The sequence below is a fragment of the Dipodomys merriami genome, unplaced genomic scaffold (assembly GCF_024711535.1).
Source record: "Dipodomys merriami isolate MVZ:Mamm:240054 unplaced genomic scaffold, mDipMer1.0.p SCAF_2, whole genome shotgun sequence".
Lineage (NCBI taxonomy): Eukaryota > Metazoa > Chordata > Mammalia > Rodentia > Heteromyidae > Dipodomys > Dipodomys merriami.
This window is the reverse complement of record NW_027203381.1, coordinates 59,273,281-59,285,609: the sequence shown is the minus strand read 5'-3', so window position 1 is coordinate 59,285,609 and position 12,329 is coordinate 59,273,281. Positions and strand designations below refer to the sequence as shown.

At 41.2% G+C, this 12,329-nt stretch overlaps 1 protein-coding gene across 7 annotated transcripts in view; it reads right to left on the bottom strand.

Moving 5' to 3' along the window:
* Map3k13 (mitogen-activated protein kinase kinase kinase 13) overlaps positions 1-12,329 on the bottom strand; it is a 160,669-nt gene that overhangs the window by 16,781 nt on the left and 131,559 nt on the right. For all 7 annotated transcript variants that reach the window (XM_070029748.1, XM_070029752.1, XM_070029750.1 and 4 more), the window contains one exon: positions 2,115-2,224. In XM_070029748.1, coding sequence (XP_069885849.1) covers positions 2,115-2,224 — 110 coding nt within the window. The remainder of the gene's footprint in view (positions 1-2,114; positions 2,225-12,329) is intronic.

Sequence of the window (12,329 nt, the reverse complement as noted above, 5' to 3'; positions counted from 1 at the left end):
GATCCTCGGATCTCCGCTTCCTGAGTAACTAGGATTATAGGCATGAGCCACTGGTGCCTAGCTTTGCTTGTAGCCTCTGCTTATGTTAGTTTAAAAAAAGTATAACATATTCATACATAAATGGAAATAAGAATTTGAAGAAAATACTATGATTATACCTGTCCATGTCATGTATAGCTATCTTGCTTATTAGTATGGATTTGTGTGGCCCTGACAAATGCACATTCCAAGGTGGGGATATTAAGAGGTGGGCCTTTGGGAAGTGATTTTCTCATGAGAAAGGGGACCTCATAATGAGATTTGTGGCCTTATAGATGAAGTCGAAGGGCCTCTTCTCTTCTAAAAAGTGTATTGATGTATGAGGATAGGTCTTCAACAGACACTGAATTTGCTAGTGTCTTAATCTTGAACTGCATTGCCTCCAGCAATACATTTCTTTCATTGATTAACTTCCAAGTCTAAGAAAGCATGTCACATCAGCCAGAATAAGTCAGTGGTTGTCCATGAGCATGTCTTGTATTCCTTAATAGATTATAAGCATTTTGAGGTCAGGAACTAAATCTTCATACATTTCCAGCTTTCTTTGGCACCTAGAACAGTAACTGAATGGACAAATAGAAGCACTTTGTTGCAGAGTATCACAAATGAAGAAAACAGAGTTTGGAAAAGAGAAAAAAAAGCATCTTTCTCTCTTTAAAAAAATAGAGGAGGGGGGAGGATGGGAAGGGATGGGAAGGGATGGGAAGGGGAAACAGAGGAGGAGGCTACAATGCTTGATAAGAAATGTACTCATTATCTTGCCCATGTAATTATAACCCCTCTGTACAGTATTTTCACAATAAAAAAACAGAGGAGGAGCCGGGCGCTGGTGGCTCACGCCTTAATCCTAGCTACTCAGGAGGCTGAGATCTGAGGATCGCGGTTCAAAGCCAGCCCGGGCAGGAGAGACCGTGAGACTCCTATCTCCAATAAACCACCAGAAAACCGGAAGTGGCGCTGTAGCTCAAGTGGTAGAGCGCTTGCCTTGAGCTGAAGAGCTGAGGGACAGCGCTCAGGCCCAGAGTTCAAGCCCCACGACCGACAAAAAAAAACAAAAAAACAAAAAAACAAAAAAACAGAGGAGGAGACAACAATGCTCAACAAGAAATGTACTCATTACCTTACTTATATAACTATAACTCCTCTTGCCAGGTGCCAGTGGCTCACGCCTGCAATCCCAGCTACTTAGGAGGCTGAGATCTGAGGATCACGGTTCAAAGCAGAAAAGTCCGTGAGACTCTGATCTCTAATATACCACTAGGAAACCGGAAGTGGCTCAAGAGCGCTTGCCTTGAGCTGAAGAGTGCAGGGACAACACTTAGGCCCGGAGTTCAAACCCCACCACCGACCAAAAAAAAAAAAAGTACATCTTTATGGGATACCATCTGATGTTTCAATACATGTATACATTGTATATGTTCAAGTCAGGGACAACTTATCTTCTCAAATAATTATTACTTCTTTCTGGTGAAACATTAAAAAATCTTTATTGTGGTGCTGGGAAGGTGGCTCAGTGGTAGAGCACTTGCCTTGCATGCATGAGGCCCTGGGTTCAATTCCTCAGCACCACATAACCCAAAAGAAAAAAGCCAGAAGTGGTGCTCACAGCGGTAGAGCGCTAGCCTTGAGCTTTAGAGCTGAGGGACAGCGCTCATGCTCAGAGTTCAGGCTCCACGACCAGACCCAACAAACAAACAAACAAACAAAAGATCTTTATTGTAACTTCCTAAATAAAAAGTATAACACATTATTATTACCTATAGTCAACCTAGTGCACAATACAACAACAGAAATTCTTTCTCCTATAGAATTGAGTACCTATTAATCAACCTTTCTTTGCCCCAACCCCAGCCTCCAATAACCATCACCCTTCCCCATGCTAGACTTCCAGGACAACCCTTTTAGATTTCACAGAGAATTTCAGAGCCAGTTTTACAGAGTATAAGGACACAGGGTAGAGGCAAAAGGTATGTAGAAGGTGAAATGGCCATTCACAAGGTGTTCTTGCTAGTATCTGAAGACTCAGGCCGGATGGGGAGGTGGGGAGAAGAGGTAGACCACAGAGATCAGCTGACCTGAGCTCTTCTCTGCGTCTTCGAATCAGTTCTTCATCTAACCGATGTATACAGGTTCCTTCGCTTTTGATCTTCTCAAAGTGTTTTTTTACTTCTTCCCTCCATTCAGCCTGGATAAGAAAAAAAAAAAGATGGAAGAAGAGGGGACACAACTTTCTGGCAGCAGACCCATTGGCCATAAAATTATAAATCTGCCAGAAACTCCAAGAGTGACAGGACACTAGTCTTTGCACAGGCGTAGATTTTAAACTAATCTAATTTTCAGGAAACAGGAAAAGCTCTGCTAGGATAATAGTTCCTAAACAATAGCTAAATGGAGATGTTTCATTATGTATCAGATATGTTCCAAGAGGTAATGAGAACACGATAATCTCCAGTGAAAGCTAATGCCTTTAATTATATAACAGTTCCAGAGAATGACTCTATTACCTTCATGTGTATGTTAGGCAGTATATCTCAAAATCTCTGGTAGTTCTATTTTTAATTTGTTGAGGAACCCCCTCAGGCTATTTTCCAACAGCGTACAAATTTCCAAATTCTCCACCCCTCATTAATACTTAATGTCTGTGTTTCCTTGATTACAGCAATCTCATTTCTGGGCCATTTATGCAAAAGAATTGATATAGGGATTTTTTAAAAAAGAAATCTGGATCTTGAAGAGGTATTAGTATTCTCATATTCATTGCACTATTCATACTAGCCATGATGTCCATCAGTGGATGGATAAAAAAATACATGGTGTATATATATATATATATATATATATATATATATATATATATAATAGAATATTATTCATCTTTTAGAAAGAAAAATCATGAATATGTGACAACAAAGACAAAGCTTGAGTAATTTATGCTAACAATAACTCAGTTATAGAAAGACAGACACTGCATGGTTCCACTTACATGCAGTATGCAGAATATAGTTAAACTCATGAAGTAGAGTTGAATGGTGGCTTCTGGAGGGAAGGGGCAGAAATGGAGAATTGATAATTAACAGCTATGAATTTCATCTACATAAGAGGAATAAGTTCTAGGATAACATATAGTTAACAATCTTGCACTGTACATTTAAAAATGTTTTATTAGAAGAGAGCCTACCTTGCAAGCATGAAGCTCTGAGTTCAAATCTCAGTACCACCAAAACAAAAAATAAAACTGATTAAAATCTTTTAATCAGCAGGGCACTGGTGGCTAATACCTATAATCCTAGTTACTCTGGAGGCTGAGATTTGAGGATTGCAGTTCAAAGCCAGCTCAGGCAGGCAAGTCTGTGAGACTTATACAAGAAGGTATAAGTGGAGCTGTGAGCAAAAAAAGATCAGGGACAGTGCCCAGGCTCTAACTTCAAGCCCCAGGACTAGTGTGCGCACACACACACACACATACACACTTTAAAAGGGTAGCTCTCATGTAAAAGGTTCTTAGCACAATAAAAATATTCATCTAAATCACAAAAAGTTATATTCAAGTAATTGTAAATTTATAGAGAATTATCCTTAATTATCACTCTCCTTCCCCCTTCCTCCTACCTGGAGGATTGAGCCTGGTCCCTTGCTCATGTTAGGCAAATGATCTATTATACCTCTAGCCCTCACCTATTTTGGGGGGAACCAACTTGCATTTATTTAACTTATAGATACACAAATAGAATACTAAAATCAACTTTTTTCAAGAGATAACCAAATGTTTGAGCATTAAAGCTGACTTTCCTTCTGCAGAGAGCTATTAACCATGAACTATGACTTTCCACTACATAGCCAAGTTACGTTTGATTCCATCTAGCAGGCTAAATGGAATCAAATGTGATGGTTTGGGAACTGTGCTCTAACCCTGTCAGCAGTAAGGGACTGGGTAACCCATGAAAGGCTCAGTGTGGCTCCATTGATTTATTTCTACATGTTGTTCAGAGGTTGTGAACCAATAATAGGAGGCCCTCATCTATTATTGCAGATGAAATTATATTATAATTATTTAGGAAATGATTGTCTTATTTTTTAAATAATACACTAGGTGTTCATATGTATGTTGCGAGAGAGGATTCTACTAACTGCCTAGCAACTTTCAGGCGCCCAAATTTTCCCAAGATTAAGAACATTTTATCCTATTGTTAAGTGACAATTTTATCACCTACATGAACAGCATCTAAATGAAAGGTTCAGGTAAGTGCTAGGCAATTCTGTTCTCCCAGTCACTAGATCAAAGTCATGCACTAGGAAGAGAACAGTTGAGCTTTACGAGTGCAAGAGGCCTGAAGTGGTTGTGCATGCCTGTTATTCCAGAAGGGAGGTAAAGTCACAGTCCAAGGCTGACTAAAACAGAGAGAGAAAGAGAGTGGGTGAGAGAAAGACAGAGAGAAAAAGACAGAGACAGAAAGAGAGACACAGAGAGAGGGGAAAAAGAGACAGAGAGAAAAGGATGGCAAGTAAGAGCTGATAAAGGACAGATAAGGGAGAGGATCAAATTTGGGACTTAAACTATTCTCAGATGCAAAAACATGTTGTAGATTCTAAGACAAAACTTTATGTAAGTACAGCATAATGAAATCTACCACATGATGTTTGAAAAAGGGAGGGAGAGAGAGGGAGCAATGGGAATACACTTGAAGGGTGAATTTGAAGAACTCAAAGTACACCGTGTGCATGTATGGAAATATCAAAACAATTAAACTCCTTCATATTACAAATGTTAATTTTTAAAAAAAAGGAATCAAGAAAAGGACTATCTCCCTCTGCTGGTAAAGAATCAGAACACAGATCAGGTTGATTTTTTTTTTTTGTTGGCTGGTTTGTTTTTTGCCAGTCCTGGGGCTTGAACTCAAGGCCTAGGCACTGTCCCCAAGCTTCTATTGAGTCAAGGCTAGTGCTCTACCACTTGAGTCGCAGCACCACTTTCAGCACTTCTGAGTAGTTTATTGGAGATGACAGTCTTACAGACTTTCCTGCCCAGGCAGGCTCTGAACCATGATCCTCGATCTTAGCCTCCTGAGTAGCTAGAATTATAGGCATGAACCACTAGCTCTGGGATAAGATGAAAGCTTTTAAGAGAGTAGCTTTCAGGATTTCTCTTTGGGGTCTCTTGCTGAATACAGTGTCACTACTGTACTCTTTCATGGTTTTCCTTTCACTTTCAAATAAATTTATTCTGTTTATCTTTTTATTTCAAGAGTAGATTTCCAAAATGGAGTTCTCTTCTGTGAAGAGGTAACAAGTATAACCAAAACTGTGATTTCCTCAAGCGTACCATATTCCTGGCAAATGCTAATTTAGACTTTCATAGAATTCTGTGTCCAAATTGCATTTCCTCTGCAATTCAGCTGTATCTAGGCATAGCTGAAGAAATGGTGGGTGGGCAGACTGGACATTGACTGCTAACAAAGCCACTAACCTAGGCATGGAGGGGCAGATCCCAGTGTCTCACTAAAATTCTTGAAAAACACTGAGCCATTGCCAGGGAAAGGAAGCGTGGACTGCATAACCAGCATTCTGTGTGGCTCTGGACTTGAGAACATCAGTGGCTCCCAGTGGGGGATGACAGTGTCTTAAGGTAATGGCAGCATCTATAGACAGAAGCTAGGGCAGCCTCGTTACAGAGATCATCATGCTGGTTCACCAAGAAGGCAACACCCAGCAGATTCCAGGCAGAAGATGGCTGTATCTAGCCAGAGTCTACGGAAATCAGCATGAATGTTAACATGAAGTTATACTTAAGATTTCCATTCCTCAATGGGGACACCTCCAAAATGCATGTGTGGTACCACAAAGAGGTGCTTCCTTTAGTAAACTGTGTAAGCAGGTAAGGGCATGGAAAAAAGGTGAAATTTGACACCATTAATGATACTGTCTTATGTCCAGAGAAGACCTATGAAAGCCCAGAACATGGGAGGAGGGGTCTGTCTGCCTTTTCAAGTCTTCTAAATATTCAATTAATAGACTGAAGCTCTTGTACCCAAATGTCACTTTTTAAAATTTCTCCACAGTATAGATGTCAACATGAGGTTGAATTAAAAGATGACTGGATAAACAAAAGTCGTATATGTAGTGGAATATTATCCAGCCATAAAAAGTCATGCAATTCTGACACACATTATAATATGCATGAAGTTGAAATGCTTAGTGAAACAAAAGCCAAACAGTAAAGGACATATATTGTATGACTCCCTTTAAACAAAATAGTTACCATAGGCAAATGTATAGAGACAGAAATTAAAATAGAAATTATTAGAGTCACCAGGTGCCGGTGGCTCACACCTGTAATCCTAGCTACTCAAGAGGCTGAGATCTGAGGATCATGGTTCAAAGCCAGCCCGGGCAGGAAAGTCCATGAGACTCTTATCTCCAATAAACCACTAGAAAACCGGAAGTGGCGCTGTGGCTCAAGTGGCACAGCACTCGCCTTGAGCTGAAGAGCTGAGGGACAGCGCCCAGGCCCAGAGTTCAAGCCCCACGACCCACAAAAAAAAAAAAAAGAAAAGAAATTATTAAAGCCTAAAGGAGGAGGGAACAGGGAGTCAATGCTTAACAGAGTGAATAAAAATTTTTGGAAAGGGCTGGGAAGGTGGCTCAGTGGTAGAGCACTTGCCTTACATGCATGAGGCCCTGGGTTTGATTCCTCAGCACCACATAAGCAAAAAGAAAAAAGCCAGGAGTGGTGCTGTGGCTCAAGTGGTAGAGCGTTAGCCTTGAGCTGAAGAGCTGAGGGACAGCGCCCAGGCCCAGAGTTCAGGGCCCATGACCGGACCCAAAAAAATTTTTTTTTTGGAAATAGTAGAGGTACTTTCATAACCTGAATGCCATTGAATTATACATTGAACTGGTTAAAATGGCAAATTTCAAACTATATTCATTTTACCATAATTTTATTTATTTATTTATTTATTGGTCATGGGGATTGAACTCTGGGCCTAGGTGCTGTCCCTCAGCTCTTCAGCTCAAGGCTAGTGCTCTACTACTTGAGCCACAGCACCACTATTGGTTTTCTGAGTGGCTTATTGGAGATAGAGTCACATGACCTTTTCTGCCCAGACTGGCTTTGAACTGACATCCTCAGATGTCAGCCTCTTGGGTAGCGAGGCATCAGAAAACCTTAGAGAACATCTAATTTAGTCCTTAACTTGACTTGAGTCCTCTTCACTGCCTTCCAAGGATGAGTGTCCACAACTACACCCACTTATTCTTGAGATTACCCACAAGGCATTTCAGGCTAGCCCTCCAATGAGCTTGGTCTCTGTATGTCCCAAACCTGAATATCTGGGTGGTCTTTCGGCCAGACTGGTGCAAAGGCAGAGAGAATAGGAGACATTGGGCACATAACCCACCCCGCAGCTGGAATGTGGGACAAAGCCAAAATGTTCTTCTAAAGCCTCATAAAATGTTATTGGATACTGAGAGCAGTAATAGCTTCCTTGGAGAAAATGAGTGATTGTCTGGGAATGAGGCAATTGCCTTAACAGAATCTAATCTTGTATGAAATTGCTTGCTTTGTAATCTCTGCTTTGTGCATGCTGCATTTTTATACACGTGCTGCTCTGAGAGGCAGATGAAGCATGTCTCCCAGGAAGAAGTCAGCTACACTCCTGGCAGCACTTTTGACAGACAGTTTTGGTGGCAAATGGAGATCAAAGAATAACAATAATAACAATGAATAACTGGTGCTAAGAGCAGCCTGTCAGCAAGCAGGAGGGGTAAAGGCCTCAGGTTCAAGATGTCTATGATAAGAACAAATCCATGTATGTGAAACATCAGTTCTTCCCTACTGGAGCAAGAAAGTGTTAAATGCAGTTAATTAGGGCTTCCTAGCTGACATCTTATTCATTTCAAGTGGGCAGCAGGAAAGTGCCCAGAAGGTGACAACCCAAAGGAGCCTTACATTTGTATACCTTTATGGGAGGTGAATAATAGCATCCCACAATCAAAGAGATCTTAATAGTTTGCAATGCACCTGCATTTTTATCTTCTCATTTGATCCCCACAGAAACTCCCTAAGTAAGGGGAGTGTTTAGGGGAGCAAGGTGAGATTTGGAGAAATTTAGTGACTTAGTCAACATTGTACAATGCTAAGTGGTAAGAGGGCTTCAGGCTCCAGGGCCGCTGCTTTTCCCTAGTACCTCACTAGCCTGTCCATAAAGGTGTTATTGTCAGACAAAGCCTTCATTTCAGATACAGAGATGTATCAGCTTCTATACACCTGAAAAAAAAACCTCTCAGAACTAGGAAGGATAGGAGATTTGGAACTATTTAGACAAAAATGAAATTTTATATGAGGTGAAGATGTGGAAGAATGAATGAATATTAAGTGATGCTACCATGTGTGCGGCTCCCCATCCCAAAGTCACCTGTTGAAATCTTAAGTTCCAACGTAAAGGTATTAGGAGGTGAAGTCCTGGAAGCTTATTAAATCATGAGGGGCTCTCCACTTTGAATGGGGTAACTACCATTAGAAAAGTGGACCCAAGGGTGTTTGTTTGCCCTTTACCATGAAAGGACACAGAGAAGGGTAACCAGAACTCGGCCTTACTAGACACTGAGTCTAGTGATCGTGGGTGGCCCACTCTCACCCACTCTCAGAATTGTGGGCCATAAATTTCTGTCATGTACAAGCTACCCATTCTACAGTGTTTTGTTACAGCACCCCAATCTAAGACATGACCAAAGTATTAAGGCCAGTCTTCTCCTTTCTCCTCTTGAGAATTCTCCTTTCCTCTCCACTCCTCCCTCAAGACCACCCAATCTCTCCTTTTCTCCCTTATCCTTACTCCAAAAGACCTTTCATTTTGCTCAGTGTGAGCACTTCTTTTATCGACATGATTCCTCTCAATAATGCAAGTGAGGTGTCCTAATGAGATTACGGACTGCAGGTATGGGTTGTTCTGCACAGTATTTTGCATATGGTCAGTTCTCAGAAAAGCTATACTGGCTTCAAAAGTAGTGTTTTGGATCCAGGTGTGGTACATGCTTCTTGAGAGGCAAAGCAGGGAGATTTTGAGTTTGAGGCTAGTCCAGACAAAGTGAATGAGACCCTACCCATAAATTAAACACAACAAAAAGAGCTGAGGGCATGGTTCAAGTAGTCAAGCCCTTGCCTAGCATGCATGAGACTGTGGGTTTGATACCTAGTACTATGCAGAAGTGATATTTTAGGAGCATTTAAGTAAGATCGCTTTAGAATTTGAACCTTTCTTTCTTTCTTTCTTTCTTTCTTTCTTTCTTTCTTTCTTTTTCTTTCTTTTCATTTTTTTTTTTTTTTGTCGGTTGTGGGGCTTGAACTCTAGGCCTGGGCACTGTCCCTCAGCTCTTCAGCTCAAGGCCAGCGCTCTACCACTTGAGCTACGGTTTTCTAGTGGTTTACTGGAGATAAGAGTCTCATGGACTTTCCTGCCAGGGCTGGCTTTGAACCATGATCCTCAGATCTCAGCCTCCTTAGTAGCTAGGATTACAGGTGTGAGCCACCGGCGCCTGGCTAGAATTTGAAGTTTTCTAAATGCAAATGGTTAAACTGACTGCCTCAATAGCAGGTGGTGCAGGACTATCACCAAAATATGCTTTTCAAAATTGTGACATATGCATTTTTATTGTACAGGATGCAAAGCTGAGGTTTTTACCCACAGCTTAAGGTTTAAAAGACTTCTCCATCTCTCTCTTTTCTTTTTTTTTTTGGGTCCGGCCGTGGGGCCTGAACTCTGGGCCTGGGCGCTGTCCCTCAGCTCTTCAGCTCAAGGCAAGCACTCTACCACTTGAACCACAGCGCCACTTCCGGCTTTTTTCTTTTTGCTTATGTGGTGCTGAGGAATCGAACCCAGGGCCTCAGGCATGCAAGGCAAGCACTCTACCACTGAGCCACCTTCCCAGCCCAATTCTTTTTTTTTTTTTTTTTTGTCGTTCGTGGGGCTTGAACTCTGGGCCTGGGTGCTGTCCCTCAGCTCTTCAGCTCAAGGCGAGTGCTCTACCACTTGAGCTACAGCGCCACTTCCGGTTTTCTGGTGGTTTATTGGAGAGAGAGAGTCTCACAGTCTCTCCTGCCCGGGCTGGCTTTGAACTTCGATCCTCAGATCTCAGCCTCCTGAGTAGCTAGGATTATAGATGAGCCACCAGCGCCCAGCTCATCTCTCTCTTTTCATGAGGGACCAAGTCTTGTCGGCAGACTAGCAGGAGAGGAGTCAAAGTATGTTGCTAAGATTCACTGAAACATGTACCATATTCTTAGCTTAAAAACTGTGTCAATGATGTCTTAGATGTCTACTTTCTCTTCCCAAATTAGCATAACTTTTTGTTGCATTTTAGTCTTTTATTTTTTATTTTTTGTCAGTCATGGGGCCTGAACTCTGGGCCTGGGCACTGTCTCTCAGCATTTCAGCTCAAGACTAGTGCTCTACCACTTGAGCCACAGTGCCGCTTCTGGCTTTCTCTGCTTATGTGGTGCTGCGAAATCGAACCCTCATGCATGCAAGGCAAGCACTCTACCACTGAGCCACATTCCCAGCCCCTTTTTCTTTTCTTTTTTTAATTAGTTGGTAATGTCTATTCTGAGAAAAAAAAAATCCTTCAAATAATTCTGGAAGCCAATGGGGAGAGAGAGTTACTTCACAAAAATTCATTTTAGAAACACAAAAATTCATGTTAGAAACAGTAAGGGAATAAAAAGCTAAATGGTAAATAACCAATTTCATTATAATATAGTTAAATTCTGTAGTATGAAGCTACAATTTAGGTTCGCCACACTTCAAAAGACATACTCTTATACTTTTGATATTCCCTGTGGCTGGTGGAATGAGGACCTTGAATGTATTCCTCTCTCTCCATTCCCTATCTGCAGTGAAAATTGTTAAGACACTATCCTTGTGACATTTACACTTTTATTATTTTTGTGTGAGTGCTGGTCCTGAGACATGAACTCAGTGCCTGGGTCTTTCTGTCCCTGAGCTTTATTTATTTATGTTTTTATTGTTATTATAAAGTTGATGTACAGAGGGGTTACAGTTACCTAAGTCAGATATAGAGTAAATTTCTGTGGACTTGCACTCAGGGTCTGGGTGCTGTCCCTGAGCTTTTTTGCTCAAGGCTAGTATGCTACTACTTTGAGCCACAGTGCCACTTCTGGTTTTCTAGTGATTAAGAAGTCTCAAGAACTTTCCTGCCCTGGCTGGCTTCAAACTGCAGTCCTCAGGTTTCAGCCTCCTGTGTAGCTAGGATTACAAGTGTGAGCCACTAGCATGCGGCAGGATGCATTTCTTTTTGGACAATGTCACCCTACTTAGCTTTTTTGCTTAAGGCTAGTACTCTACCACTTGAGCCACATCCACTTCTGGTTTTTTTTCTTGGTGGTTAATTGGAGATAAGAGTCTCACAGACTTTCCTGCCTGGGCTGGAAAGTCAAACAGCGATTCTCAGATCTCAACCCCCTGAGTAGCTAAGATTATAGGTGTGAGCCTCTGGCACATAACCATTTACAGTATTTTTATTTTAATAGCACATGCTTCTTATATCGGTATCCGTTACCTTACAATGTATGGTTGAAATTCTCTTGTCAAAAGGTGACTTTTATTGGGTGCTAGTGGCAGGCACGGTGTAGCCCACTGAAGGATAAGAGGTACCTGGAAAATGGAGGTGCTGCAGCTAGTAGGCAGACTACCAACAGACTTAGAAATGAGGCCATCTGGGGCCAGCAGGCCTGCCTGCCAACCCAGCAACTGACAGCAGGAATGTGACTTGAAGACAGAAGAATTTCCTAGCCCAAACTATCAACCCACAGAATGATGAGCTAAGTAGAAGTTATTTATGTATTTATTTTGCTACATATATTGAGAAGGTTTTAGCATAGTACAGGCTAATACACAGTAAATTATGTTTTATGTGGAGCTATAAGAAAATAAATTTGGAGTTAGAGAAAAGGTTTTCTCTGGGCCTAGTTCTATTATGGTGTTTTCTATAATATAACTGCCTTCTTCTGTATTTCAGTTTTTTGTGTTTTAAGGAAAAGCACTATTTTCATAAAGATCAGCAGTATGGTCTCTTTTCTTCTTCAGTAATTTCACAAGAACCCACTAAGAATGACATTCTAACAGACATTCTTTTCAAATGAGAGAATAAGATATGTTAAGTACTTAACAAACTCTCAAATTTCATACTATGAAGTATCATGATTATTATTTCATATTGAAGTTACATTCCTGCCATAAGGCTAGGTATGGCACCCTTCTGAGAGTTCCCATTTCTCA